The following is a 27,123-nucleotide window of genomic DNA, read 5'->3' as shown; positions in this document are numbered from 1 at the left end:
AAATGATAGAAAATGGTGAATAATGGTAGAATGTTGTTACCATTATGTAGAAACTATTGTAAATATCATATTCTACATCATGAATATTCCAATCTAAAGTTTGAGAAAATTTAGAAATATTTCAGTTGAAATGACATTCAAAATGTTTCAAAAGGATCAAATCTCTTACACAAATAATTACAATGAATTGAAAAATATTTCGAAATTATGACAATAACAACCCTTGCGGTCACTTGGAACGGACTCTACCTTTTACAAACGCACTGTGTTATCATTGAGCTTTTTAATTCATTAGTGCTGGCATCAAGTGGATTTTATTTGTTAATAACTTGTTCGTTTCGATATTGGATGATTTTATAGTACACGCTTGAAGCTGAGCAGTGGCAGAGGAGCCTCAAACATGCTACATTGACCAAATTGTTATCATCAGGTTATCATACGACCTTTGACCTCTTTTGACCCTTTCTGTCGACGTGTCCTCTCCGTGTCCTCCATGATCCATGGTGCAGATAAACTTCTTGGAAATTTCTAGGAAATTTTGCGATTACTAAGAACACGACATTTGGAGCACGAATAGAGGTATGCTACGGAATATTGTCTACTTTATTTGTAACCCTGAATTGTCCGGAGCCTTTTAAGATATTTTGAGGGCGGACGGCAAATGAGTTTCATGTACATGCATGCACATGGCATGTGGGGAGGGAGGCACTATGATTTGTGTGATTCTGAAGAGAGAATACCTTTTCTTCGCAACGTGGTTTAAATGGAGGAAGCTACTTAGTAACATAACGTTGCACCCCATACAGAGCAGGATGACATCGTGGATTTCCAGGTCTCCCTCTGATGTTCTGGGAAGTTGTTGGACTCCCACCGAAGTTCTGGTTGGCAGATCACAAAGTGTGATGGTAGACGTGCCTGAAGCAGAACCATTGGACATAAGCAGCAGCCATGCTGGCTTTTTCCAAGTGCCACAACTTTATTTCGACCAGGGAAGCGCTGATGAGAAACAGAACATTTCTGTGGAGCCTAACTTTGCGACCAGTTCGAAGCCTGACACAGCAACGCAACCAATGGGTCGAGCAAAGGGAAAGGTGCACAAGTGTGAGCAGTGTGACTATTCCACAAGTCGTAAAAGCAATCTGAATCAACACATGGGTACACATATGTCAGCTTGGGAGAAACCACACAAGTGTGACCAGTGTGAGTTTTCTACTGTTCGGAAAGTGCGTCTACAGGAACACATGGCCAAACATGAAGAAGAGAAACCGTACAAATGTGATCAGTGTGATTTCTCAACAGTCTGGAAGATAAGTCTAGATAGACACAGGTTCGTACACACCGGTGAGAAACGCTTTGAGTGTAAGGAGTGCGGGTTCAGGTTTGCTGATAAGTACAAGCTATACCTCCACAAGAAAACACACACTAAAGAGAAGCCGTACAAGTGTGACCAGTGTGACTACGCAGCAATCAGGAAATCATACTTGGTCAAACACATGGCTAATCACACTGGTGAGAAACCCTTCATGTGTTCGCAGTGCGAGTACAGAACGACTAACCCCGGCCATCTTAACTGTCATATGGCAGTGCATACTGGAGAAAGACCTTACAAGTGTGATCAATGTGACTATTCTGCAAGTCGCAAAGACCGTCTGAAACGACACATGGGTACGCATATGTCAGCAGAGGAGAAACCTCACAAGTGTGACCAGTGTGACTTTTCTACTGTTGCGAAAGAGCGTCTACGGGTACACATGGCCAAACATGAAGAACATAAACCGTACAAGTGTGATCAGTGTGATTATTCCACTGTTTGGAAAGACAGTTTGAAAACACACATGATGGCAAAACACACTGGTGAGAAGCCGTACATGTGTGGCGAGTGCTGGTACAGGACACCTGATAGATCCTGTCTTCGCCAGCATATGAAGATACATACAGAAGACAATCTGTACAAGTGTGACTATTACTCAGCTAGAAAAACGGACTTGGTCATACACATGGCGAAACACACTGGCAACAAACCCTACATGTGTAAGGAGTGTGGTTACACTACAGTTAACAAGTCCTACCTCTCCAAACACATGAGAGTACATACAGGAGAGAAGCCGTACAAGTGTGACCAGTGTGACTTCAGCACGGCCTGGAGAGAGAGCTTGAGTCGGCACAAAGAAGAGCACACTGGCGAGAAACCTTACCTGTGCGGTGTGTGTGGATTTCGCACCACTAGGTCCAACCTATCCAGACATATGAAAACACATACAGGAGACAAACCATACAAGTGTGACCTGTGTGAGTACTGTACGCGTCGGAAAGGAGGTTTGGTTAGCCACATGGCTACTCACTATTGAGGTATGCCACAGTTTGCCTAGCCTCCATAGCAGACTCCATAAGAAATGCTTTCTGGTGCTTATAATGAGTTTTTAATGGCATATCAGTTCTATTTCTTCTCAATTTCTTGTGGCAGGCTTCCATAGAGTCTCGTGAATCTCAGGGTCTCAAAGAAGGCCAACCACTCACAAAACTAGCACAAAGAGAACTGAAATGCCATCATTGATAAATAACATCTCAGTTAGCCCTCAATATACTTGACTCATGGAGTCTGTGATGGAGACTACACTTTGCCATGAGATTGTCTTTGCATTATGGCCTCCATTGTTCTGTACTGACCATCGCCTATACCTTATAGGTCAAGGTTCAGATACAGAGGCATGAGAAGATAGGTATAGAAAAAATACTGCTAAAATACTGCTAAGTGTAGTATGGGTCACTACTGTACAAGTCAAGGTGAAGTGCCAATAAACCAAGTGCCAATGCTGTTTTCACATGTACTTGAGGAAAGTGGAAAAGAACTAGTACTGACATGGGTCCAACGTTTAGGAAAGCCATCCTCCCAGCAGACCCGATATGTTCGTTACCTCCCATAGCGGCCCTACTCTTCCGAGCCCCTGAACACGCAACGTCACCACCAAACAGCTTTCAGCCAATCAGAGGGTTTGCTTAATTAAGCTCATCTCGAGCAAAGCCGCAAAGGACGATGGGAAGTTATCAGCCAATCAACTTACGTCTTACATCGCTACATAATTATTCATGAGCAACTAACGGCTGTTTGTGCCAAATAAGGCTAGCTCATTAATTAATTATGAGCAACTGTCAGTGCCGCCCCCAGAAGCCAAAATCTCCGTTCAAAAGATCAGGGCTGAGACCGGGAGGGTTTGCCGAACATTTCGGGTTTCAGCGCTGATAGAGGAGGGCGAGGAAAGTGAACAGTGAATAAGTGAACAGTACATGGGAAGAAGTATATCATTTGATATATTTTGTTATCATATACTTATAGATAAATGCTTTGCATATTCACCTTCACTTTCTTAATGTTTTTTTAATGCTAGAGATCTTTTGCCATATATATAAGAGAATATTGTGCCTGACTTGTTAAAGGTCCTATCGGTAGCACCATAGTTGTTATGTTGAGTCCACGCCAACTATGGAAGCTATTATCTAATTCATTTTACTTTTAGTAGTTTTGCCTTCATTTTTCTACAATTTTACTATTTCGTAGTATTTATGTATTTGTTTTATTATTAGCCTATAGTTTATTTTTTGTGTGGTTAGTATCCTTGATCCTGACAGGGGTCTTAAAAAGGGGCCTTTCCTTTCTGTTACCTATATCCACTTATATGTACTTATCATACTATCTATAGTTTTAGATATGTGCACAAAAAATTAAAAAAATTAACACGCCTATGGAAAAAAATAAAAAAAATAAGATAATGTCACATCTAAATCATGCCAGACATTTTCGAAAAAACTGCAATCACTCTTGCTTCCCTGTTCTTGATAATTATGCACCTCAAACAAATTTTAAACACTTATTACGCGTTGCATTGCAGTCCTGCAAAGCTGGCAACACTAATGTTAATAAAGGACTATGCCAGAGAAGTTCTTGACGGCCGTCAGTTATCACGCGGAGGACGCGTGATAGTCACCCCGACTGCCCTGCACAGAAACACAAATACAACCATATACCATGAGCAGTGTACACCGAAATTTTAGATCTTTTAGACACCCTGATAGTCTTACCTTTCAGCGCATGTAACGTAAACGAAATGTAACGGCAGGTTATTTTGGCCTAGAACCCGGTGATCCCGGGTTGGAATCCACTGACGCAACCGATGTTGTACCCTTGCACTTTCCTCACCCCGCCCAGGTAAAAATGGATATATGACTTTAAAGTCGGTGGAAGGTTAAAAACCCACTACCCATACAGCTTAAAAAGGCCATGGGACTACCTTTACCTTATCAAGCTATGCATGTTGCACTGTTAGAAATAAGCTACAAAAAATGAGTGCATTGCCACTTTGTCCTTATCTGTCCAAAAAGCAAAAAAAAAAAAAAAAGCAAAAGACTTAGATAAACACAATGGTAAAATATACAATGCATACATTTAGTACATTTTTGTATTCCAGACACTTGACTATTAGAAAAAAAATACATCTTCGGTTTCATGAGCCGGGGAGTCATTTTAATTAAATCGTATGCATGTATGTCTCCTTGGTTCTTGGATTGATTCGAGGATTTTTTTAGATAAGAAAGAAGCTTAAGACACACATACTCAAACACAAGTCAATGTCATAGAAACATTTATACTTTTTTACCTTTCCATTTATCATTTCTCTGCTGGCCCCGGATTGTCCACCTCCTCTTGGCGGCCCCCATCCTCGACCTGGTGGTTGGCCAACCACTCCATCACGCTCCTATGCCTATGCCTGGGCTAAATGCAAATGTCACCAATGAAAAAAAACACTTTTTTTCAGCTGCTCATTCCTATTCTACTTTCATACACAAGCAGACGCTTTTCATGGCAAACTATGGAGGCAATTTCCAAACTTCTTGTCTTAGCGTAATCCATTGGTTATAATAGTGACCCTGCCTCTAGACCAAGAAGCCTGAGTTTGGATCCCGGCTGTGTCGCTCATCGGGCTGGAAAATGTCGCAGTCCCTAGGACGGTACGTTAAGCCGTGGTCCACGGTTCATTGTTCTGGCGAAAAAAACTATGCGAAATTCCTCGGTACAATGAACCTGTAAATACTACTACTGTACACAGTGCTTGTCTTCCCTGCCATGACTAGTGAAAGAGTAACTAACTCTTCAGTGAGCTAAACAGTCTCGAGATTAGTTTCATTTGCTACTAATACCTAAACAAATATCATTCAATTTCGTTCGCTAGTTCTCGGATTAAAGTCACTCCAAAATCTACCAGCACGTGTTAAACGATACTTTCGTAACGTTTTTCTATCTCCTCGTTTTGTTGCAAACGACCTTCCAACAATAACTTCAAGATTAATTTCTCCGCACAAATCGATCACTCATGCCCGAGGACACACATACAAACACAAAAACAAACACACAAAAATACATGTCAGACACATTCACATACGCAGCACCTTTACCCCTTGATTTTGTCCGTCTCCTCTACCACCACGACCACCACCGCGCGCAGCTCTCCGTTGTCATCATCACAGAAGAGATGACCAGGACAGCAAGAAGCAACACCAGGGTCGTTTTCATCGTGCTTGGCAGAAAATCAGACGACGCTAAGGGTAAAAAAGTCAGTAAACCATTCCAATCAAGCCGCTTCTAAGTTAATGTATCAGAGTCAAATTTAGATTTGGCGATAGGTTAGGTAGTCTCTAAAGAAGACTTAACGTTATATCAAATGTACGCACTGTTACTTCTTCACCGCCTATGGTAACATACCAACGAAAATGACAAAAAAGGCAGGAATCTTGTCTTTGAAAGACTTTAGCTGATACATGTGTCTTGATTTATCTACTAGTTTATTACAGAGCAATTACTGTAACAAGAACTTTTAAGAGGGCAATGTCATACATGTAATTTGGTTTCCGTAATGAGAGTTGGACTTTAAAACGCACATGTTGTGAATAGATAGCAAAGAAAATATTTTAGTTACCGTCCTGGTAATTTGTACCCGAATCATTGCCTTATACAGTGTGAGGATGAAAAGGGGGAAGCCATGATCAGAAAATACATAACGTGTATATGTAAATTAGTTTGAATATTGGTCCCCAGAATGATTTAAAACAGTGTGTGGCTGTTCGATGTTTTTAGATGTTTCAATGCTGGTTCTTACAACTATAACATTTAATGGCCCTCTTCTGGGAACAGGTCATAACTTAAAGTTTGAACTGATAAAGACTACTTCAATTGCTTATATATGATCCCCATTAATTAAAGGGCATTATTCCCATTCATGACATCACAAACATGCCCAAGCCATATACCACATGCAGACAGAAACTACTTGACGAAAGACAGAATCTGGAACGAGGTAAAAGCGGATGTAATATTCAGATCGATCAATGAAAAAGTTCACTGCCGCAAGGAAATTCAGCAAAGCAGAAAGATTCACACAAGACTAAATAGTATTTACTACCAGTACTAGATGATTATCCTGCTGATATAATCCTGTGCAAATCCGAGAATTGTCGGGGACACATTTTTACAACGTAACATTTCTGTAGATTAAGATTCCCAGGGACATTCTGACATTTCATTAGGACTCCAGGTATTCCTGGCATTCCATTGGGACTCGAATTGCTGGTATTCCTTTGGGACTCGAATTCCTGACATTCCAGTGGGACTTGAATTCCGGGCATTCCATAGGAATTCCTCAGCTAACATTCCTGAGGACAGCCCTGTCCAGTCACGTTCTTGAGGTCTATAATTCTATAAGGCAGGAAACATAAAGTGTTCGTCGACCAAGATATCACGTCATCATATCATGAACGGTGTGTCCGGCTGTGGCTAATCAGCCCGATGCGGGTTCTGAAGGCTCTGCCACAGGTCGGGCACAGGTGGGTTGCTGTAGGGGTGTGGCAGCAGCTCTGGACGCACGTTTTCTCTCATAGATCAGCTTCAGCGGTTCTGCTCGTGAGAGGTAGCACCTCTGTTGATGTGGTTTCGTCAGGAAGAACGGTCAAGGGCTGTAGTTTCCCAGGACTCACACAGTGTGTCTAAATTGTAGCCCTGCAGGGCAACTTTTTGTGTGTCCTTGAATAGCTTGTTTGGCCTGTTACTATGGCAATACATGGTTTTGAGCAGAAAGAAGGCTGTTTTGAGGGGGTGTGGGCCAAATACTATCACTGTGCAAAATATAAGCTCAATCGATTTTTTTTACTTTTGCCACCATTGTTTGATCCTTACAGACATGTACTCTTAAAGAGCGTCCGAGATTATAAATACAGGCGATGCTCATTGGTTGAGAGGGAAACAGTGCGGTTGATTCAAACTGGAAGGTATAGCCTTCCGTGTAGCTCCCGTGTTATCGGCAATATCTTATTACTGACGGGTTGCTTTGGGCCAGTTTTCGGCATAACGACGTCTGAAGTATCCCTCATCACGTTTTGAGCAATGTCATAATTTGTAATACACACAGTGTCGTATAATATCTGTTTTCTGTACATTACAACCCTGTTACCGGCAAAATTTCAAAATCTAATTGGTACCAGGCACTGCTAGCGATCGCAACACTGGCTAAAGTACCCTGCTGTGAGTGTAAACATTCTGCCCGGCCAGCGAGCCCGAGCTGGCCTACTCGGCCTGTAATGCCCTGTATCAGGTTTCTCAGGCAAGTAGCTACAGAAATCAGCCAGGCTTGCCTTTTTAGCTTCCGTACGCTACCCAAGTTCTGCTCCCGGCAGCGGAGCTTGGGTCGCCCAGCGGAGCTAGGGTAGCGGACGGAAGCTAAATAGGCTTGCACTCAGGCTAGTATTGTCTTGCCTACATGAGTTACAACAAACGGTGAAGAAAACATGCCACGACATCGGATCATAAGTTTAATATTTTCTTTGTCAAATGATGCGACAAAATCGCACCTTACATGTACATGTATATACTACTTTGTGTTACAACTGAAACCGCCATATTTACACTTATTTACACATACTAGTAATTACACTATCAAGGGCTAAGTATCGAGCAACGTTTTGTTTTTACGAACCTTACATCCGGTTGTCATTGTCCATTTCCAAGATCGGCGGGTAGTTTATATATGCAGCACAGCATGTCGATGTGGATATAAAGAAAATAATTTTGTCTATTTCTACTTACAAATCACAATCTAGAAATGTTAGTGTTCCAAAGAAAAAGTACATGTTTCAAACTCACAGTCCGTGTCCCACTTTCAATCCCAAGTTCAATCCCACTTATGCCCCAGATAAGGCTGGCCCGCGGGGTTAGGATAAAAACTCCTCACCGCGTCTAGCACACACTTTGGCATGACGTCACGCTTTACTATCTGGAATCCATCTTCCAACATTCGCTGTGTTTTTCTCGCCAGGTATCTCTCGTCCTTCCATCCACCCCTCTTGTTGATCAGCGTCCAGACAGCCCGATACTTCCTCCTCCGTACACCAGTATTATTTGGGTGGGGTGGCCTCTGGTGTAATAAGGCTTGCTTCATTCCCGCCTTTCTGATTTGCTTCTCCATGACGCATGGAGCCAAAAAACACCCTGGGCAGTCCTCGGGGTTTGAACTTGGGTTGGATGTTGAAGAGGTAGACGCAGTAGGCTGAGAGGCCGTGCTGTTCGACGAAGTAGGCTGAGAGGCTGTGTTGTTGGACGAAGTAGACGCAGTAGGCTGAGAGGCTGTGTTGTTGGACGAAGTAGACGCAGTAGGCTGAGAGGCTGTGTTGTTGGACGAAGTAGACGCAGTAGGCTGAGAGGCTGTGTTGTTGGACGAAGTAGGCTGAGAGGCTGTGTTGTTGGACGCAGTAGGCTGAGAGGCTGTGTTGTTGGACGCAGTAGGCTGAGAGGCCGTGTTGTTGGGTGGTGGAATAGACTCGTCACTGCCTGATTCGTCCTCACTGCTAATGTACACATCCGAATCCTCCACTTGTTGATAGGGCTCGCCCCTCTGGAGCTCGCCGGAGTCGTCTTGAGAAAGTGGTATCTGAATCCAGTCCCATCCCCAGAAGCCGAAAAATCCTTGCATTGTCTGAATCTGGTCCTCTGTCAGTCGAAGGCAAATGTCTCTTGTTGGAATGTTGCCACCCTCCATTGTGAGCGGATTTTGACGCAAATCGACGAAGAGATTGAAGAACGAAGTTGGATAAGAACGGCCGTAGAATGAGCGGGAAGTAGTCGTGATGACACAGGAACGCATGACACACTTTTTGTGTAAATTTCCCGACGTGTACAAACAGTTCATGCCGATGTTTCGGTTTTGTTAATTATTGTTTCATTTATTTATTAACTGATGCTAGTTATCAATATCTGATAAACATTGATCGGCTTTCACGAAAAATTGCTTTGATTTGGATGCGATCCCTGGTCTTGTTTGTTGTAGGTTTTCGTGACCCATGACGAGAAGGATTAGCACTGGTGAGACAGCGGGAATACTATTTGTTGCGGAACAAAATAATACTAAACTTTATCTACCATCTAAGGGTTCATTTGGAATTTTTTAATAAAATGGTTCATCCATTATATGCATACTATGAATATACTATACATCATGACTAGTGTGGTGCATCAATAACAGCTTTACAAATACAAGAAAAACAAACAGAGATGCACAGTCAGAAGATTCTCTCAGAACAGACATCTGGAGCAAATCACGGAAAACGCGGGAACGTTTTGGACGTCTAGATGGCGGGAATACTGTGTCCCGCGTCCAAACGCAAACAGAAATCACACATACACAACATTTTTTCTCACAACACAGAGTACAGACTCAACGGAAACAGTTGCGTTATTTAATCTCGTTGTTGCCTGATACAAGATGAATCAAAAGGGGACTCTGTTTATTTAAATCTTCGTTCAATTTTTTTTTGTTATGATGTCATCGACCCACATGTAACCTTTGCATAAAGGTCATGTCAAATGCAAAATGAGAGTAGGGAAGTACATTTAATTTTCCTTCATCTCATTGTCTCTCGATAAACGTCAAAAAAGTTTTTCTGACGTGAACCTTATGAAGTATAGAATAAAAAGTAAAAAAATAGATAAGACTTGTCAACGACGTGACCTGACCCCCTTGATTTATTGTCCTCTTTTATCCCGCCATTTACGCCGTGTGCAGCACATCTTTTCGCTCGTCTTTATTTCGGTATTTTACGTTGTGCTCTTACAACAAAGCATGCTTCGAGTAGGTAGTACGCTAGCCCAGAAACGCAAGAACCGGCCGTCGGACACGCCGGAGGCTGTGTGCGCCCGGAACAAGAAGAGAAGAGATGCCGTCAAGGAGGGCAGGTCAAACAAGCCCTACAACATGACCATCAGTGGCACTGAAGACGAGATCAAGGCTTTTCGCGAGAAGGTGGCTTCCGCTTGTAGCAAGATGGGTGAAGGCCTAGGGGGTGGAAAGAAGACCGTGACGCAGAGGGAGGTCATCTTCACTGCACTTTCCGACTGGTTGGAGGCAAGGGAGAACACAGATGCTGCACGACTGCTGGCCGACTGTGGGGAACAGGGACCAGCCGGCTCTCCGTTCAAGCAGAAAAACGGCTACTCCGCAGCCAGCCCAGCTACCATGGACGAACCCATCTTTCTAAGCACTCCCACTGCCATCAACTGCCTGGTGGGAAGGGTGCACAGCCACGCCATCAAGTGTCCCGAGGAATTGGCCATGGTGGATTCCCCGCAGATGCTTGGGCACGCGGCCAAAGTCGAGCTCAAGTGCAATCGGAACCACCTAGTCGTGTGGGACTCGTCACCCCACTTTCACAGGAGGTTACTTGTGAACTACAGGTATGGTTTCAAATTTGTGATAGGCTTCATAAATCGCATGCTTAAAAATATGCAAACACAGAGCGTAAAGCGAGCTTACAATACAGTATTGTATGTTGATTTTCTCTGGAGTTTGACGTACTGTGACTGACCTGAATTTGTGACTAACATGTCTTTAGCACGAAGTAACTTTTGTCAACTACATAAAGTCGTGCATGATTCTGCATTCGATTTTAGACGTATGCAAAGAAATGTTTTGTGGTATCATAATAAAACTGTTTAGTTTACGGCAAGAAACAACTGTAGTCTGTAAACCTATTATCATCTATTTGCTACCAATCGTTTATCAGCACGGAAATCACCTCTACAATAGAAATCATAATCCACCTAACGACCCATGACGGGTAGTCACACATATCCCATGCATTCTGTGACCGGACAAAACGGCTGTTTTCTTGGCTGCACACTAGCAAGGAGGTTTAATCAAGATTAAACCTCCTTGACACTAGCAGTACTACTTATCAGTTTATTAGTGACTTGTTCTTATATGTTCGGTCCCGTTCATTGCTCTTTTGCACTCATCCAATTGGTAATAGTTTTACGAGCAGTAATGATACTTCTTTGCCAAGTCTTCATCCGATTGACAGCCTTTCGACAGTTTTCGACAGTAACAAATCTCTATCCAGAACAAAATAAGTGTTCTAAAAGTAAGTCCAATCACTCACATGACCAGTGGTTTTGATTATTTGCTGACAAATACTTTCAGGATGGCGCACGGGTACTTTTCTTCTGGTATTCGTCCAACGCAATACGCAAAGATCTGCAGTGCAGCAGGGATCGGGGCCATCGAAGATAGCAACCTGCGACATCACTGTAAGCTGATACCATATATGTGTTTTTTTTTTCAACACAAATGAACATAGACATTGCATGGCGAAGGACCTACCTGCTGTTTTGTGTACTTGAAGAGTGCAAAACCCCTTGCGTGTCTTTTCCGCCAGTGAAACTGGGTTGACCTCGACACTGGCACTTACCACCCCGTCCCAGAGTTTACAAGGTTGAACACATTGATAAATTTCACATGTATACCTGTGATCGGTTGGTGAAAATACAGGACAAAGATAGCAAAAGTTATAAAACTGTTCTGATAATAGATTCTATAAATAATTTAATCTGTTGTATGACTTGTTTTCTTGTTTATTTTTCAAGATGAGACTATGTACAGTGAGGTGGCGGCCAAGCTGGCACAGGAGTCCTGCGCATTGGCATTGCGACAGGTAGTTGAAATTTGAGTACTAGCACGTAAATAATATGTTGCATAGATTTCCTCTGTGTTCAACCTGCATTTATGTCTATGCCACTTTATCAATATTGTACAACAGTATTAGCCAATGACCGTCCGCAAAGTTTCAAGTTTTCTGATACATGAAAATCATTTCAACAGGAGATTGAAGTGCAAGAAGAGTGTGACGGGGATGATTATAAGGGCATATCCATCATCAGCGACGCACGGCATTGCTGGCGTAAGAACGCCCGGTTCTCTGATGTAGTGTTCCTGGGAGACAGGTCTGTAAAATTTTGGTGGAGTAAAACCATTGCCCTAACCCCCAAACGTCTAACACGGTGCTGCATGAAATTAACTTTTGTACTTATATTTGTTGTGTTGTAAATTCTAAGACAATAATCCCAGTGACCAGTGTTGCCGAATCTAAGCCGCCCGGACGAACGGCTAGATTGGTCGACTTCGTTTGCTACACTCCCTACAGACATTCGTTTTGGAATAAAGATTTTTTTTTAATTTCTTGAATGTTTCCAGAACACACAAAGCCATCCGTGTTGAGACTGTCTCCAAAGAGGAGGTACGGTACGCACAGAGCCACGAGAAGGAAGGGGTGGAGCGGTTCTACCGGTGGGCAGACAACAAAGGTATTTTTTTTTCTAAATTAATGTACATATCAACATTGATTCTATAATGTCCGCCAATTGTTAACATATTTTGTTGATTGATATATAATTCTGTCCTGTTATGATCTTCCCTAGGGCTGAGCATTGTTGTTCACGCACATGACAACAATGCCAGTGTGAATAAGATTGTCGAGGACAGGGCTGCCGCCGGTCATCCCTGTGTAAACGGGAACGACACTTGGCACGGTAAGACATGTCCGTGCTTACATGACTTGCAAACATTAACCATCCCTCATTAATAAATGGGATATACTAAAACAAACTAAATGTCAAAGTCATAAATGCGTCTACGGTAGTTGATTGTGCAATTAGAAGCCTTCTTTTCGTCTATAGATTCTTTGTTCACAAACATGTTGCAATATTTACAGAGAAAAATTATACAAAAGTGAAGTCTGTAAAGTTATTCAGTCGTAGCTTTGGTCAAGAGAAATTTACATCCACATCTCCTTTCAGCTACAAAGAACATTGCAAAGACGATCAAATCCATCACCAGCGGGCCGCAGAAGCGTGAGGGAGAGACCTGGTTCCTGGACCTGGCCGACAAAGGTAGACAATCTTTGCATTCTGACCACCTTACCTTTCTTGGTGCTAGGTTTGTACCATCGATGCATCCACGTTTATGTGTAGTATTTTGTTGAGTTGAATGAGACCTTGCTCTTTCTGTCGATCCCTTGCAGCCGCTCCCGTCAAGACCCACATCTACTGGGCCATGAAGAATTGTGGGGGAGAGGCAGCTAAGATACGAGGTGCCCTGGACAACATCGTGAACCATTACAAGGTTCACACATACGTACTCACGTTGTAGGACTTTATACATGTAGATATGTTAGGACTGCATTTATGTATGTAGAGTACATATATTCTGTATAGCAATATGTGAGCGCGCGAGTGAGCGCGTGTGTGTGCGCGCATGTGTGTGCTTGTGTGCAATCCAATCATACAAACCACTCCCATGCAGCATGTACCACTGTAAAAGTCATCTTTGTACTTTCAGGGTGACCACTCCAAGTGCCACCACACGTCCCGGTGTCGTTTGGAAGGCGAGGACTACGAGTCCTTCCACCACCCCATCACCAACCCCAACGCTGAGAAGAAACTCATGGAGTTCCTCCACAAGACTGTGGTTTACAAAAAGGCTGAGAACTACATTTATGTAAGCTTATATAAGTTCTAGATTGCTACCTGATATTCTTCCAACACTACAAATTGACTAAAGGTAATATACCTCGGACCGATGCATGTCTTGTATAAGGACCCATCACTTGACCCAAATGTCACTTTTTAACAGTTGGATAAGACTTATAGTGTACAGGTACGTTTTTTTTATAAAGGGCGTAGGACAACCCTTGTCCCTCAACTGCCATAGTGCCCTTTTACAATATTGAGGATTCCTTGATCGATTGCGAATGAATGTTTTTCATCCTCCCCAACAGGCAAAAGACACACACTATGTTGAATCTTTCAACAACTCAATGTTGGTCTACCATGACAAAAGGATTAGCTTTGGGAGGAGGAACTACCTACTGCGGGTGAACCTCGCCATCCTTGACTGGGTGAGTGTGACTTACTGCAATAGCTATGATGCGAGCCTGTGAACGTGGAAGGAAAAGTGTTTTGCACCTGTGTATGTGTTCTGTGTCCGGAGTAAAATTATCATGAAGTGTTACTGCCAAACTACTATTATAATGTGAGTCATTGTCCTTTCCCACAGAATGATCACGTGGACAGAGACCACACCTCTGTGTGGTTTGTAGAAGATGCAAGCAAGCCAAGGAAACAGCGACCCAAAAAACAACTAGTGGCTAAGGCCTACAAGTTCAGGGAACAGGTGTGGCGGGACTTCATGCACAAAGCGTGGTGGGATATGGAGGGTCCCGTGGAAGATGCAGAGCCTATCCAGGACGCACCCGGCAGGGCAGGGGAGATGCAGAACGCGCCCGACGGGGCAGGAGTCGCAGGGCCGATGCAGAACGCGCCCGACGGGGCAGGAGTCGCAGGGCCGATGCAGAACGCGCCCGACGGGGCAGGAGTCGCAGGGCCGATGCAGAACGCGCCCGACGGGGCAGGAGTCGCAGGGCCGATGCAGAACGCGCCCGACGGGGCAGGAGTCGCAGGGCCGATGCAGATCGTGCCCGACGGGGCAGGGGAGATGCAGATCGTGCCCGACGGGGCAGGGCCGATGCAGAACGCGCCCGACGGGGCAGGAGTCGCAGGGCCGATGCAGAACGCGCCCGACGGGGCAGGAGTCGCAGGGCCGATGCAGAACGCGCCTGACGGGGCAGGGGAGATGCAGATCGTGCCCGACGGGGCAGGGGAGATGCAGAACACGCATGTTGAGAGCCCACGTGGCCGTCGAGGTCGAGGTCGTGGCCGTCGAGGTCGAAGTCGTCGAGGACGCGGTCGCCGGGCACGAATGATTGATGTTTTCTCGTGAAATGTCTGTCATGAACCGCCAAACCTGGGCCGTTTCCTGTAAAACATCTACATGTGCATGATTTTGTATTTGCAGTCTTTGTTTTTATGTTTGTACATTTGTAAATGTTTTCTCTGTTTTACCGTGTGGCATAAAATGTACATTGGAATTTGAACCCAGGAACGGCAACCTTGTAAGTTCTAGGCAGAAATAAACGTAACGTTTTATCAACAAAGCATAACGCGCTTTTTACAATTAAAAAGAATGAACGAATTACCTTTATTGTACATTCGTGCAAATCGTGCCCCGAGGGACTAGGTATAATCTCCATGCAGACTATCCAACAGGCAAAATGAATTTTTATTGCAACCGGTTGCAATGAAACGCCTTTTGCCAGGTGGGTACTGTCATTGCAACTGCGTTGAGATTAGCTAGGTAAACGTCTCAAATGAGAGGAGTGAAGGAAACGTCCGGAACTCGGAGGTCTCAGTAGTTTATCCAGTTGTAAAGTTTGAATTGTATATCAGTATCTTTAACCTGGATGTCTAACCTTCATAAACGTATTGCATAACTAGTTTTGAGTGAAATCAAGACCCTCGGGACACGAATGTAGGTGAAGATTAAAGCATTAATAGACATTCAATAGAATAATAATGTGGACATTTGAAAATAACAACGCCCATCTTTTGAATGGGTAATGATTGTAAACTTACCTCACCATCATATTATTGTCAAAAATTAACTTAATTATCATCAGTCTTGCCCACGAAAGAAAGACTATTTTGCAACGATGAACAAGTGTTACCCTTGAGGGAATTTCGATCTTGACTCGCGTGGGTTATCCATATCCACTCAGTTATAGGATACATATCAAGTAAACGTTTGGAATGCCCCCAACACAATGTAAAACAAAACCGGAAACCGATTTGAATATAACAAATAACGTTAAACTGAAAAAGGCAAGGCATGGCCACCGCGCCCGATGGAAACAAAGACAAAAGAAAAAAAAATGGCTGCCTTCGAACTGAACCGTCCACGCCAGGAACAGTTTAGAAGAATCGAATTCTCCACATTTACAACAGCCTTTTCATAGTTTGGAGATATGGTCAAATCAAATAATCATCCTCAATCCATCGAAAATGTCATCATCGGGGAAAATTTGGGGAACAGGATATTGTTGTTTTCTAAAAGTCTCTCAACCCGACAGAGCCCAACTGAGCTTGTCAAGGAAAAACAACAACTTGACCCCTAAGTGACCCCACCAACAAAAAACAAGAGGGACCATATATCTTTTTTTAATTCTTCTTTATATACGGCACAACGGGCAAAAACCGTCGCTAAATATTTGATACAAATAATTCTAGTAAACAAACCCACCGTTGTTCATATAATTTAGCCAACTACCAGAAGATGTTCTTCAGCGTGATACCGTTGCGTTTGCCTGTGGTACCAATCTTGCACAACCAAGATGGCGGGCGGGCGGAGCGAAATTTGCGAGCAGGTCGGTACGCGGTATGTCTTGCGAGGGACGTCCTCACAGCAATCTACGATTGACATTACGTATCCGTGCGTGTGGTACTAGGCTGTTTTTGGTCCTTTCTATATTCATCGAAATAAATTCTGAATGAGGATAACAACTATAAGTTTGTGCACTTGCTCGCTAGCTGGTACACGATACAGGGGTTGTCGGTAATAAATGACTGTTATACGATATGGATATGCGATTTGTGACACATGCGGTCTTACCCAATTATCACAGTGTAGTCATTTCACTGTTGTATACAGAGAGCCAGACATTTTCTTCTAGTGTGCAGTCATAGCTTTACCAGCACCCTCTCGGTAGAACTGTTTACACTAGCATGGTGATTTCACGCACGATTAACAAATTAGGCCTGCAGTCGCTCCCCGCGCACCGGGAGGCCCACCCTCTGGCAGAGTCTGGGCTGACCAGAGGCCTGCCACCCTGTATCAATTAAATTCTCATTATTTGCGATCCATGGGACCGCCAGCACGGCCTTTAAGGTTATACAAAATGCAAAAGACTCAAATCACTCTAGTGATATTTGAATGACAAAAACAACATTTACATGCTAGTTGGAGCAGATGTTATCTACTAAGTTCTTAGGTACTAAGAATGTACATATACTATATATTTTCAGTGATTGTACATTTTTGTTAGTGAGGACAAAAAGCGTGATCAGAAATTGTCAGACTTTTCTACATATAGATAGGATAGCTTGTGTGATCTTGAACAAGATAGTTCATCAGGATTGTGTTTCGTTACTACTTTCTTCTGCTTCTTTGATCATCTCCCCCACTTTGTGGATAGTTTGAGTCTGTAGTTGGTTCAGTCTACTGTCTGCTTGTCTGGATTCGGTCCTGACCAGTTCTAACTGGTTCTGTGCCAGCTGTAGTCTCTCCTGGGCAGCTACTGTAGCTGCTTCTGCACCTGTTGACAAACAGTAGGCATAAAATCACATACTTTAACGTTATATCACATAAATATTATAAATCTGGAAATGTTCGCAATGTTTGTGCTTTCTCTGTTTTCGTGGTGACCTCTTACTGCAAAATTTTGTATAACACTGCAAATATGTTTGTAATTCCAATGTATTGCAATTTCAAACATGAACTTAAAACACAGCAAAAACATAAATTTCTGTCCTACTACAAAGTTATACTACAAAGTGTGAATAAAAATAATCTTTGTTGTACTCCACTTGTTTCAAATTTTGAAGTTAGCTATAGAATTTCAGATTCAAGCTCTGAAAAGGGGCAATAAGATTTGATATCTCTAGTTTTGCTGGTACTGTACTTTTATGTTGTGCACCCAGAATTATAACACCACAAATATTTTTTGGGTAATTCGACTGTATTGCAATTTCAACCATGGACTTCAAACACTGCGAAAACATTCATTTCCCTCCCACTACAAAATGCCAAGCATTAGCTTTCCACACTGCACATACCAATTGTTTTGGAAATGTATTTTAGAACTGTCTGCATGAAAGACATGTTTCTCTCTGGCTGGAGACAAGAAATAAAAGAGCTTAACAATCTAAGCACTTACTGCAAAATCAAAGAACAATTCTGTTTTCAATTCTTTCATCCATTCAATACAAGTCTTTTAGAAATAGCATAACGAAACTAAGGATTAGTGCGCACCCTCTACAAATCGAAAAGGGCCAACATTACAACACACCAGCCAGGGTATATGGCACGGAGAGCTAAATGCTTCCTACCTTCGCGTTCTACCATGGGTGGGCTATCCCTAATGACATGGGTGGGGTCAGACGCGGATTACGCCACGACTTTTAAACAGCTACAGAAGATGTTAATTAAGAAGAACTGGTAAAATATGGGTGAAAACTTGACTTTGGGGTACATCTAGCATAGTATTGTAGACTTTTCAACTTTTGCTTGATTTTGTTTCAACCGCTTGTGATTTACAAATCATAAAGCATAACATTACCTGTTTGGTAAGCTGCTTCAGCTGCGGACTCTATCAGGTGCTGTACAGCCAGAAGGGCCACCTCAATGTTCTGTAAAGTCCAGAAGACACAATGTATTGAGTTATATGAAAATCAACTTCTAGTCTTAGGAGAGCAGTTCACAAGGGATTTCTTCTTTCTCACTTTCAGTTAATTGTATATATCTGAAACTGCACAAGTGTGATAATCTCTATATACATACATCTCTGAACTCCAGACAGTTTCTATTCTATATTTATTAATAAGAAGAAAAAAAACTTGACAAGGTTTTTGACATTTTTAATAACTGTGCCAAGTTCTGCTTCTCTTGATCAGATTATGTGGAAGAAGTACAGGAAAACCTTTCATGAACAGCCTACATGTACATCTACAGGAACTGGAAATTGTCTATGTCTATTAAGACTAGCTAAGACCTGTTTAAATAGCCAGAGACTTTGTGTGCCATGCCTGTGTAATTGTTTATCATATAACAATGGATTGCATTTATAACAGTGATGAAGTAGTGGGAACTGGGGTCAAAGTGGCTTCTTATAAGTCAGTGTCAGAATTCAGTACAAAAAAGGACATGCCAAAAACTTTTGATAAATTCCTCAGCATGAACTTCATAGATGAACAGCTTTCACTATAATGTTTAAAAAACTATCATTCTATAGTTTTGGAGTCCAACAATCCATGACCACCTTATTAAGTTTACGGGTGGCATATGGCACTAACTTTATACCTGTGATATAAGGCCCCCTTTAATATACCAGGCGGGGATCACTGAGCGACCAAAAAGCGACCAAACATTGGGGTTGCAAGGTAACAGTTACAACTTACATTTTCAAAATCTATCCAGTTGCTTGAGTATATGTAACTGTTACCTTGTGTATCTTATTACCTGGATGTCTGATGTTCATCTTTGAAACATTGAATTTGTGTACATGTGTAACTCTAGTTGTCATAATCATAATTGGTTCAAATGTAAAAGTATGATTTAAAAGACAACAAAACTCACAAACATTATCAAGTTTATTCTCTATGACATTTGTTGAGCGGTTTGTTAGATCTTTGCTTGCTCAGCAGTACATTTATGGTAGCATGCGTAGTCCAGTGGTTAGCAATCTTGCCTCTGGAACTAGAAGCCCCGGTTTCGATCCAGGCTGTTTCGGTCACCTGACATGCGCGCTACCGGAAAGGGTCGCAGTCCTTAGGACGGGACGTTAAGCCGTGGTCTACTGTTCATTGTGCTTGTCTATTTCCCCGGTACAATGAACCTGTAAATACTGTACATAGCATCTGTCTTCCTGTCACGATCAGTGGAAGATTAGCTCATCTGTTCATTAATTTCATTTGAGCTGAACTGATTCGAGTGAAAAAAAAAAGTACATGTAGCTCAGCTATGAGAAGACCTGACTGTATCTCTGTTATATTGTATCTGACCCTTACCTCTTCCCTCATGACCTCAATGAAAAGCGGTCTGCGTGCCGATTTGAGCTTATCATGGATAAACAAAGGTTCAAACAAACAAACAAACAAACAAACAAACAAACAAACAAACAAACAAACAAACAAACAAACAAACAAACCTGTAGTTGTCTCCTCTTGTCCTCCAGCTCTACTCTCTGCTGTATGATGAGCTGCGCGACTCTCTCCTCCTCCGGAGCGTTCCCCAGGACCAACGTCTCGTACTCCAGCAGTGAGGTCAGAGTGGAAACTATCTGCACAACGACAAATGGTGACTCATGTGTTAAAATATCTTAGGAAAATAGTAGCAAACAAACGACAATGGGTCAGGATGTACAAAGATGTGCACTGATTTGGTTGTAAATTTTAACCTTAGTTCTGTCAAACTAACTTAAGGAATAGTAAATATTATTATCATCAAATGGCTTAACATGCCAAACATTAGACAGGACTTGTATTATTATAATGGGAGTATTGTCCAGTATCAGGGTGAAGTGGCAGAAGTTAGGGTGGCAGAAGTTGGCAGAAGTTGGCAGAAGTTACTATGATTACCGAGTAGTTTTGAGGCTTCCGTGAGTCAGATGTGACGTCATCCTAACTTCTGCCACTAGCCTGGGTAGGGTGGCAGAAGTTGGCAGAAGTTGGCAGAAGTTGGCAGAAGTTAGGTGACGTCATCCTAACTTCTGCCACTAGCAAGGGTAGGGTGGCAGGTGGCAGAAGTTGGCAGAAGTTAGGAAACGTCACCCACTGTTCAAAACTGTAGAACAGTTATGTTGTAAACTTAGCTAACTTCATTTAAAAAATGACAGGATAGTTTCCTTTTCCATGCTTTTCCAAAAGACGGAAACTCTTTTCATGACCCACCTTCTCTCTTTAGTGATTAACAATATTCAAGTTATATATATGTAGTTAAAGATATTCAAGACATATATTTTTTAAAGATTATCTAAAATATCCCCTGGCAAAAGTTAGGATGACTTCATCCTAACTTCTGCCAACTTCTGCCCCCGCAACTGACAGAAGTTAGGATGACGTCACTCCTACATTCAGACAACATCATATTTCTAACTTCTGCCAACTTCTGCCAACTTCTGCCACCCCCAGCAACTGGCAGAAGTTAGGATGACGTCACTCCTAAGTTCAGACAACATGGTATTTCTAACTTCTGCCAATTTCTGCCAACTTCTGCCACCCCCGGCCACTGGCATAAGTTAGGATGACGTCACTCCTAACTTCGGACAACATCGGATTTCTTCCGATGGCTGACTGAAAATCATGAAGTTATATATGACGTAACCCGATTTCAACTTCTGCCACTTCACCCTGATACTGGACATGCATGAATAATGGGTGCATATGCACGTTTTGTGCACCCAAAACTGGAGCTGTGCACCTATTTTTTTACTGTGAGTGCACCTGTGCACCTAGATAGTTGTGAAGGGATAAGTAACGTTACATGTATGGAGGTGTACTATTGGACACTAGTATACAATATATTCTTGACAACTCTCTCTCTCTGGCTTTTCTTCGCTGACGAAGATTTCAGGGGTTTGGTCCACGTCTTGACAAGTCAAGTCAATACTACAAAGTGTGAGAAAAAATAATCTTTGTTTCGAATTTTGAAGTTAGCTATAGAATTTCAGATTCAAGCTCTGACCGTCCTGACCTGTCCTGATATCCAAATAATTCTTTAACCCCCTCTTTCCTGCTGTCCTAATATTAATGCCTCAGACATACATTGTATGTTTGATATCTACTAATTGTCCGTAGTTATTAGTAAATGAACTACTTTTTTGATTTGGCAAAATATTTCATTTCTTGATATTAAAACAATTAGTAGATATCAAGATGTGTGAACATACATTTGTAGCTTTTGTCATTATGCACATGGAAAACATAGTTTCATTGCAGTGGTATGTACCAAAAGTGCTGTATTTTCTCTTTAAAAATATTCGGCGCAATAAAAGTTGATGACATTACCATATTTAGAATTTTTCATGCCCAGCTATCAATATTCAGTATAACTGCAGTTCTTTCTTATTTCATTCGTGAGAAAACAACGGAAAGTCAAAATACGGATTAAGGCAGGGTAGAAACCATTGAGCACTTACTATAGTCACTAGATTTGGATAGGTCAATAAGTAACTAGGCGACCAAAAGCAACGCGACTGGATGTTCCTAATATTGTGACTTGGGCAATCTGGTGTTCAACTTTGCAAAACGAACAATTTTTCAATTAAGCTAGGGGGTTGCTAGCCCATCCCCTTCAACATGTTGGATGCACCTCCTCAATTATGGGACCCCAATTTTACATCTGTTCCCAAAAATGGGTGCAGTTCCAGCTGAAATGTCCTGACCCAGTATTGTACCAGGTCTCCCAGTTACCAACTAATTGGAACCAGGAGCTCAACTGTGAGGCTGCTACGACCAGTTGAGGGGACATCCCTTAACAATTTTGTGCTAAGTAGAATCAATGTGATCAATAATATGCTTCACGAAGACAAGGCTAATTATCTTCGCCGAGTACTTGTACTCGGGGAAGATTATGTTTTCGGTTGAAAAATCTGTTAGGTGGGTCTGTATGTATGTCAGGAGCATAACTCAAGAAAGCTTCGATGAATCTTTATGATTTTTGGTAGGTGTGTAGTGGTTGTACAAAGGAAGGTCAAGTTCGAAAATGGTTCACCTTGCATTTTTCAACAGTTCTGCAGCGGACTTTGAATTTTTTTGTGTTTGTATGTAGGCAAAAAAAGTGACGGAAACGTTGATAGATCTTCATCATTTTTTGCAAGTGTGTAGATGTTGTAAATACGGAGGTCAAGTTCAAAAATGGTTCTCCTTGCATTTTCCATTGGTACTGCAGCCGGCTTTGTGTGGATCTGTATCTGTATGTCGCCAGCATAACTGGAGAAGTTGTTGATGGATCTGTATGATATTTACTGGATGGGTAGGGTTTACACAAAGGAAGGTCAAGTTCGATAATGGGCCTTCTAGCGGGTACTTAAGGTACTGCAGCGGAGCTTCAAAATTTTGGGGCATATCTTCTGAAAGTGCTACGGTCATGATTTTTGTGTGGTAGATAGTTTATGCTATAGGAAGTAAGTTGTGAAAGTTTTGGCCCCCTAGCGTCTTGTTTGGAACTGCAGTGGGTGTTTTTGTTTTGACCTTCGGACATGAATAACTTGAGAAGGGGTCGACAGATCGTCTTGACGTTTGGTATTCAGATAGCTCAGATGGTGCTTTACATAATAAACGACAAATTATGCGAATCAGGATATAATTGGCATAATTAGTAAGGAAAGTTTGATGTATTTCATATTGGGACCCTGAAACATGTGACGGTTTCCCCGAAAACAGGTCTTACAAACAGATGGCCTGGGAAAGTAGGTCAAATAAACAAATAGAGCACAGCACTGCTCTCCAAGCAGAGGTGTGGGTCCCGCTGTTTTTTCACATGTTTAGTTTAGGCATGTTTGTCCAAAGCACGTTGGCGACATAACGAAAAGGGGACAAAATAGAAAGCCCTACAAAACACCTAAAAACACGTCAAAAACACGGCTCTGCTTTTAATAGAGAGCTCCAAAACTGCACCACTGCTAGGTACGGTAAAGCCACATTTACTATGTCTTTCAAAATGTGTATGACATGGAATAAAGGTTTATTCTATTCTTATTCATATATATTGACTGCACCATTTCATCGTCACATTCAACTTACAACACTGCAATTTCAAACCTTTGAGGGCCCATAATTTCAACATACTCATTTTTTTCATGACCAGTTTTAACATATATCAGCACACAAGACACTTACATTGTACACTAGTCCTGTACCACCAAATGATTTTTAACCCTATCTCCCCCCCCCTCAAAACTTACAAACAGCACATGGTGTATGATCAAATTTTCAGGGGGTGATATCAAAGCATGCAAATATGAATCACTATCCATAATAAGGCTTGATTATTTGGCGAAGATAATGTGTTCGAGGAACTCTAGTTCATATTGAACTTGAAGTAGAATGGGCGGCTGCAATTAAAGGTGAATCAAATTAAAATAGCTCGCCTCACAGAAAAATGGCATGCAGGCCCTCGTACAAGTTTTGAGGTTGACCTTGGCAAATTAGTGCTGCGGACCGGTACTGCGGACCGGTACTGTACCGTAAAAATTGATTAGGTACAGGTCCAAAATACCGGATCATGAAGTACCAGTACTGTACCGTGTGCTTATTTTGTTACTGATCTCCTGATCTCATATGCAACACCAAACGTGACCAAAGTGATACCTTTGAACAGCGTACAATGTAACTAATATGCAACAGATCATTCAGGCAGGCCGGGAGTTTTGATAGCAAGGCCAAGGGAGTTTGGCAGTAGGAACCTAGTTATGGTCTTTAGATAAAGATACTGACAAATTGAAAAGAGTTTATTTGTGTTTTTGTCATTAGTGAAGAAGTTCAGAAGAACACATGTTGCTTTTTCAAATTGTTCAGGTACAGGTACCTAAACCGCTGTACCGGTACCTGTACCTAATGTTACGTTTAGGTACGCAGCACTACCTTGGCATACTCCTGCTCCAGGTGGATGGTGGCCAAGGTTGTCTGGGACAGCAGGGTGATGGCGGAGTCGACCGTCAGCGCAGCCGCTGACCTCATCAGGTACTCGTGTGTCAGGGTGCTGGGGTCAGGGGGCTGCAGGTCAAGTAAGGAGGCGGCAAATTCAATCATCAGAAGTCAGGCATGGTCATCTTATTGCTACCAACGTAACCTAGTGTTCTTGACAGGGTGTTCCTATAGGCCTGCCAATAAGATTGCTTTCATTTTTGAGATGAAATTTTTCTGGCAGTTGATCTTGTAAATAAGACTTTCTTTGTGTTTTTAGGATGTTCCTGCTAATATATTGTTGACAGGAATTGTTAGGAACCAATCAAGGTGCAAGGAATGCAACCAATCAACGCATACCTTTATCAATCTTGTGCACTATGTATTGAGAGGGTGTTGATAATAATAGCCACAGCTAACAACAAAGAAATACAGGTCTTATTTTCTACACATTCTTACTTGCAGCTTTGCTGTTGGATACACTGGTTCAGCAGCTTTGAGTCTTGCAAGTTGTAAGATTGACAGCGAGCAGCCTGTCCAAACTCCTACAGAAGCACAGATACCTGAACCTCTGAACACACTCTTCATGGAAGTGGAAACTACATTCTTCAGTTGTGTGCAGCTCTGCTGTCTTCTGAAAATCAAGAAGTAATACGATGTGAATCAATGCTCTAGATCGATCAGTCCATGATTTGCTGTTCAAAATTAAAATTGAGGAAGGGGATGATGACATCAGACTAGACGCTTGGACATGGAGGATCATTTATTTATCTATTTATTTATTTCGATTTACCACATTTGTGGAAGGATTGACATAACAGGTGAACTATCACCTTTTCAAGATGTCATCCCAGACCAGACTGTAAGGTTTGGACCATTGCACACCCGGGCATGCCCCTACTCTTTTTGGAAAGGTGTGGTGGGTTCTTTAACGTGCGCGGGGTGTGGCTCTCCCCAAACACGAGGGAGGTCCCTAACCCTAGACGAGCTAGGTACTCATTTACACCTGAGTGAAGTGAGAAAAGTGCCTTTCCGAAGGGCACAATATCGGGGCGCAAGTCCGGACATGTCTCTGGGCACACCGGGATACGAACCGGGGACCCATTGTTTGACAGCCGAGTGATCTACCACTGCGCCACACGGGCGCCACAATCATGACGGTCAGACTGGGCACTTGGGCAGAGGAGGTTAATCAGGACAGGACAGAGGGGGCTTGAGGCATTGATATTGGCATGGCAGGAAATAAAGAGGGGGTAAAGCTTAAAGATTATTTGAACAGCAGGAAAGGGGGCTAAAGTAGCAGGACAGCAGTCCTGACAGAGGGGGCTGAAGTAGCAGGACAGCAGTCCTGACAGAGGGGGCTGAAGTACATGTAGCAGGACAGCAGTCCTGACAGAGGGGGCTGAAGTAGCAGGACAGCAGTCCTGACAGAGGGGGCTGAAGTAGCAGGACTGTTACTGGACAGCAGGACAGGGGGCAGGACAGCAGTCCTGACAGAGGGGGCTGAAGTAGCAGGACAGATGGGGTTGAAGTAGCAGGACTGTTACTGGACAGCAGGACAGGGGGCTAAAGACTAGCAGGACAGCAGTCCTGACAGAGGGGGCTAAAGTAGGAGGACACAAGAAATACTAACATAACCAGAGGACACCAGCAACGTTTTACCACAGTCGCCTGTAAGACAGAAACATACCGAGGTAGCTTTTTCCCAAAAACAGTCATAGAATGGAATGCACTTCCGCAACATCTTATCGAAACCAAGACTACAGATAGCTTTAAAGCTGGGGTGGCCAAGTATTATGGTTACCCCGGCTTCACCCAGCTGTAAGGGGAGGAGCCTATACCTAGTGTGGCAATGTACAGCACTACTTTGTTCGTTTATTTTTGCACCACTTTTTTTTTTCTTGTTGACGGCGTGCACCACCACCACCGGCCACACTTGGGTAAGGCCTCTGACCATAAGTCCTAGACACTATGCCCCACGCGGGGTTTTGTCTAGTATCACGACAAGACAAGACAAGACAAGACAAGACAAGACAGATGGGGGGTTGTAGTGTCAGTGCAGCAGGACATAGTACAGAGGGGGAGGGAACAGAGAGAGGGGCTGAAGTATCACTGGGGCAGGGAAAATGAAGTTTCAGCCAATTCAGGACAGAGAAAGGTAACATCACACCGTCTCCTCCTTTTCTCAAATTCTAACGTTAAGTTTATACAAGTACCCACCTGAAGCAATGAAGACAACGTGATAACATCATGGAGAAAATATTGCCGGTAATCTCGTTTTTACGAGGCTAAGCTGAAATGAAGAAGAAATGTAGCAACTGGGACACTTTCTCAGGTCAATGACCTTTACCCTTCCAGCAAACAGTAAAAATAAAGTGTTATTTGTCAACGTAGATTCAAGTCAGACGAAATTTCCTTCAAATTATTTTTTTCCTTCCTCTAGTGAAAAGAAAACGCAAAAT

The 27,123-nt window shown here is 42.7% G+C and overlaps 5 protein-coding genes across 6 annotated transcripts; 3 read left to right on the top strand and 2 right to left on the bottom strand.

Annotated features, from left to right (window-relative positions):
- Positions 1-446: 446 nt before the first annotated feature.
- Positions 447-2,822, top strand: LOC136431399 (zinc finger protein 431-like). The gene is made up of 2 exons (XM_066422754.1): positions 447-579; positions 807-2,822. Exon 2 carries the CDS (start codon positions 813-815, stop codon positions 2,346-2,348), a length of 1,536 nt encoding a protein of 511 aa, XP_066278851.1. The 5' UTR covers positions 447-579; positions 807-812; the 3' UTR covers positions 2,349-2,822.
- Positions 2,823-7,848: 5,026 nt separating this feature from the next.
- On the bottom strand, positions 7,849-9,454 carry LOC136431398 (uncharacterized). Its single transcript, XM_066422753.1, has one exon. It carries the CDS (start codon positions 9,225-9,227, stop codon positions 8,214-8,216), a length of 1,014 nt encoding a protein of 337 aa, XP_066278850.1. The 5' UTR covers positions 9,228-9,454; the 3' UTR covers positions 7,849-8,213.
- LOC136429557 (uncharacterized) lies at positions 9,455-12,039 on the top strand. Its single transcript, XM_066419391.1, has 3 exons — positions 9,455-10,768; positions 11,514-11,620; positions 11,957-12,039. The coding sequence occupies exons 1-3, from the start codon at positions 9,993-9,995 to the stop codon at positions 12,037-12,039; spliced, it is 966 nt and encodes a 321-aa protein (XP_066275488.1). The 5' UTR covers positions 9,455-9,992.
- Positions 12,040-12,186: 147 nt separating this feature from the next.
- Positions 12,187-15,146, top strand: LOC136429556 (uncharacterized). The gene is made up of 8 exons (XM_066419390.1): positions 12,187-12,313; positions 12,564-12,673; positions 12,788-12,898; positions 13,166-13,258; positions 13,390-13,490; positions 13,707-13,865; positions 14,146-14,265; positions 14,424-15,146. Exons 5-8 carry the CDS (start codon positions 13,422-13,424, stop codon positions 15,144-15,146), a joined length of 1,071 nt encoding a protein of 356 aa, XP_066275487.1. The 5' UTR covers positions 12,187-12,313; positions 12,564-12,673; positions 12,788-12,898; positions 13,166-13,258; positions 13,390-13,421.
- Positions 15,147-17,173: 2,027 nt separating this feature from the next.
- LOC136431396 (diablo IAP-binding mitochondrial protein-like) lies at positions 17,174-27,036 on the bottom strand. 2 transcript variants are annotated; one of them, XM_066422752.1, is made up of 6 exons: positions 26,882-27,036; positions 25,121-25,292; positions 24,620-24,751; positions 20,185-20,316; positions 18,598-18,667; positions 17,174-17,574 (listed from the first exon to the last, which is right to left on the bottom strand). In XM_066422752.1, the coding sequence occupies exons 1-6, from the start codon at positions 26,911-26,913 to the stop codon at positions 17,390-17,392; spliced, it is 723 nt and encodes a 240-aa protein (XP_066278849.1). In that variant the 5' UTR covers positions 26,914-27,036; the 3' UTR covers positions 17,174-17,389. The 2 variants fall into 2 exon arrangements, with proteins under 2 accessions (XP_066278849.1, XP_066278848.1); XM_066422751.1 differs by having other exon boundaries at positions 25,121-25,295; positions 26,882-27,035.
- Positions 27,037-27,123: the final 87 nt, after the last annotated feature.

Source organism: Branchiostoma lanceolatum, chromosome 3, assembly GCF_035083965.1.
Source record: "Branchiostoma lanceolatum isolate klBraLanc5 chromosome 3, klBraLanc5.hap2, whole genome shotgun sequence".
Taxonomy (NCBI): Eukaryota; Metazoa; Chordata; class Leptocardii; order Amphioxiformes; family Branchiostomatidae; genus Branchiostoma; species Branchiostoma lanceolatum.
The sequence above is the reverse complement of the archived record's forward strand: the minus strand, read 5'-3'. Positions and strand labels throughout refer to the sequence as shown.

Coding starts and splice junctions, on each gene's coding strand:
- LOC136431399 (XM_066422754.1), top strand. CDS start 813: ATGACATCGTGGATTTCCAGGTCTCCCTCTGATGTTCTGGGAAGTTGT.
- LOC136431398 (XM_066422753.1), bottom strand. CDS start 9,227: ATGAACTGTTTGTACACGTCGGGAAATTTACACAAAAAGTGTGTCATG.
- LOC136429557 (XM_066419391.1), top strand. CDS start 9,993: ATGAAGTATAGAATAAAAAGTAAAAAAATAGATAAGACTTGTCAACGA. Junction 10,769..11,513: donor AGGTTACTTGTGAACTACAG/GTATGGTTTCAA, acceptor AAATACTTTCAG/GATGGCGCACGGGTACTTTT. Junction 11,621..11,956: donor TAGCAACCTGCGACATCACT/GTAAGCTGATAC, acceptor TTATTTTTCAAG/ATGAGACTATGTACAGTGAG.
- LOC136429556 (XM_066419390.1), top strand. CDS start 13,422: ATGAAGAATTGTGGGGGAGAGGCAGCTAAGATACGAGGTGCCCTGGAC. Junction 13,866..14,145: donor AGGCTGAGAACTACATTTAT/GTAAGCTTATAT, acceptor CCTCCCCAACAG/GCAAAAGACACACACTATGT. Junction 14,266..14,423: donor ACCTCGCCATCCTTGACTGG/GTGAGTGTGACT, acceptor CCTTTCCCACAG/AATGATCACGTGGACAGAGA.
- LOC136431396 (XM_066422751.1), bottom strand. CDS start 26,913: ATGATGTTATCACGTTGTCTTCATTGCTTCAG. Junction 25,296..26,881: donor CGTTGTCTTCATTGCTTCAG/GTGGGTACTTGT, acceptor CTTGATTTTCAG/AAGACAGCAGAGCTGCACAC. Junction 24,752..25,120: donor ATCCAACAGCAAAGCTGCAA/GTAAGAATGTGT, acceptor CTTGACCTGCAG/CCCCCTGACCCCAGCACCCT.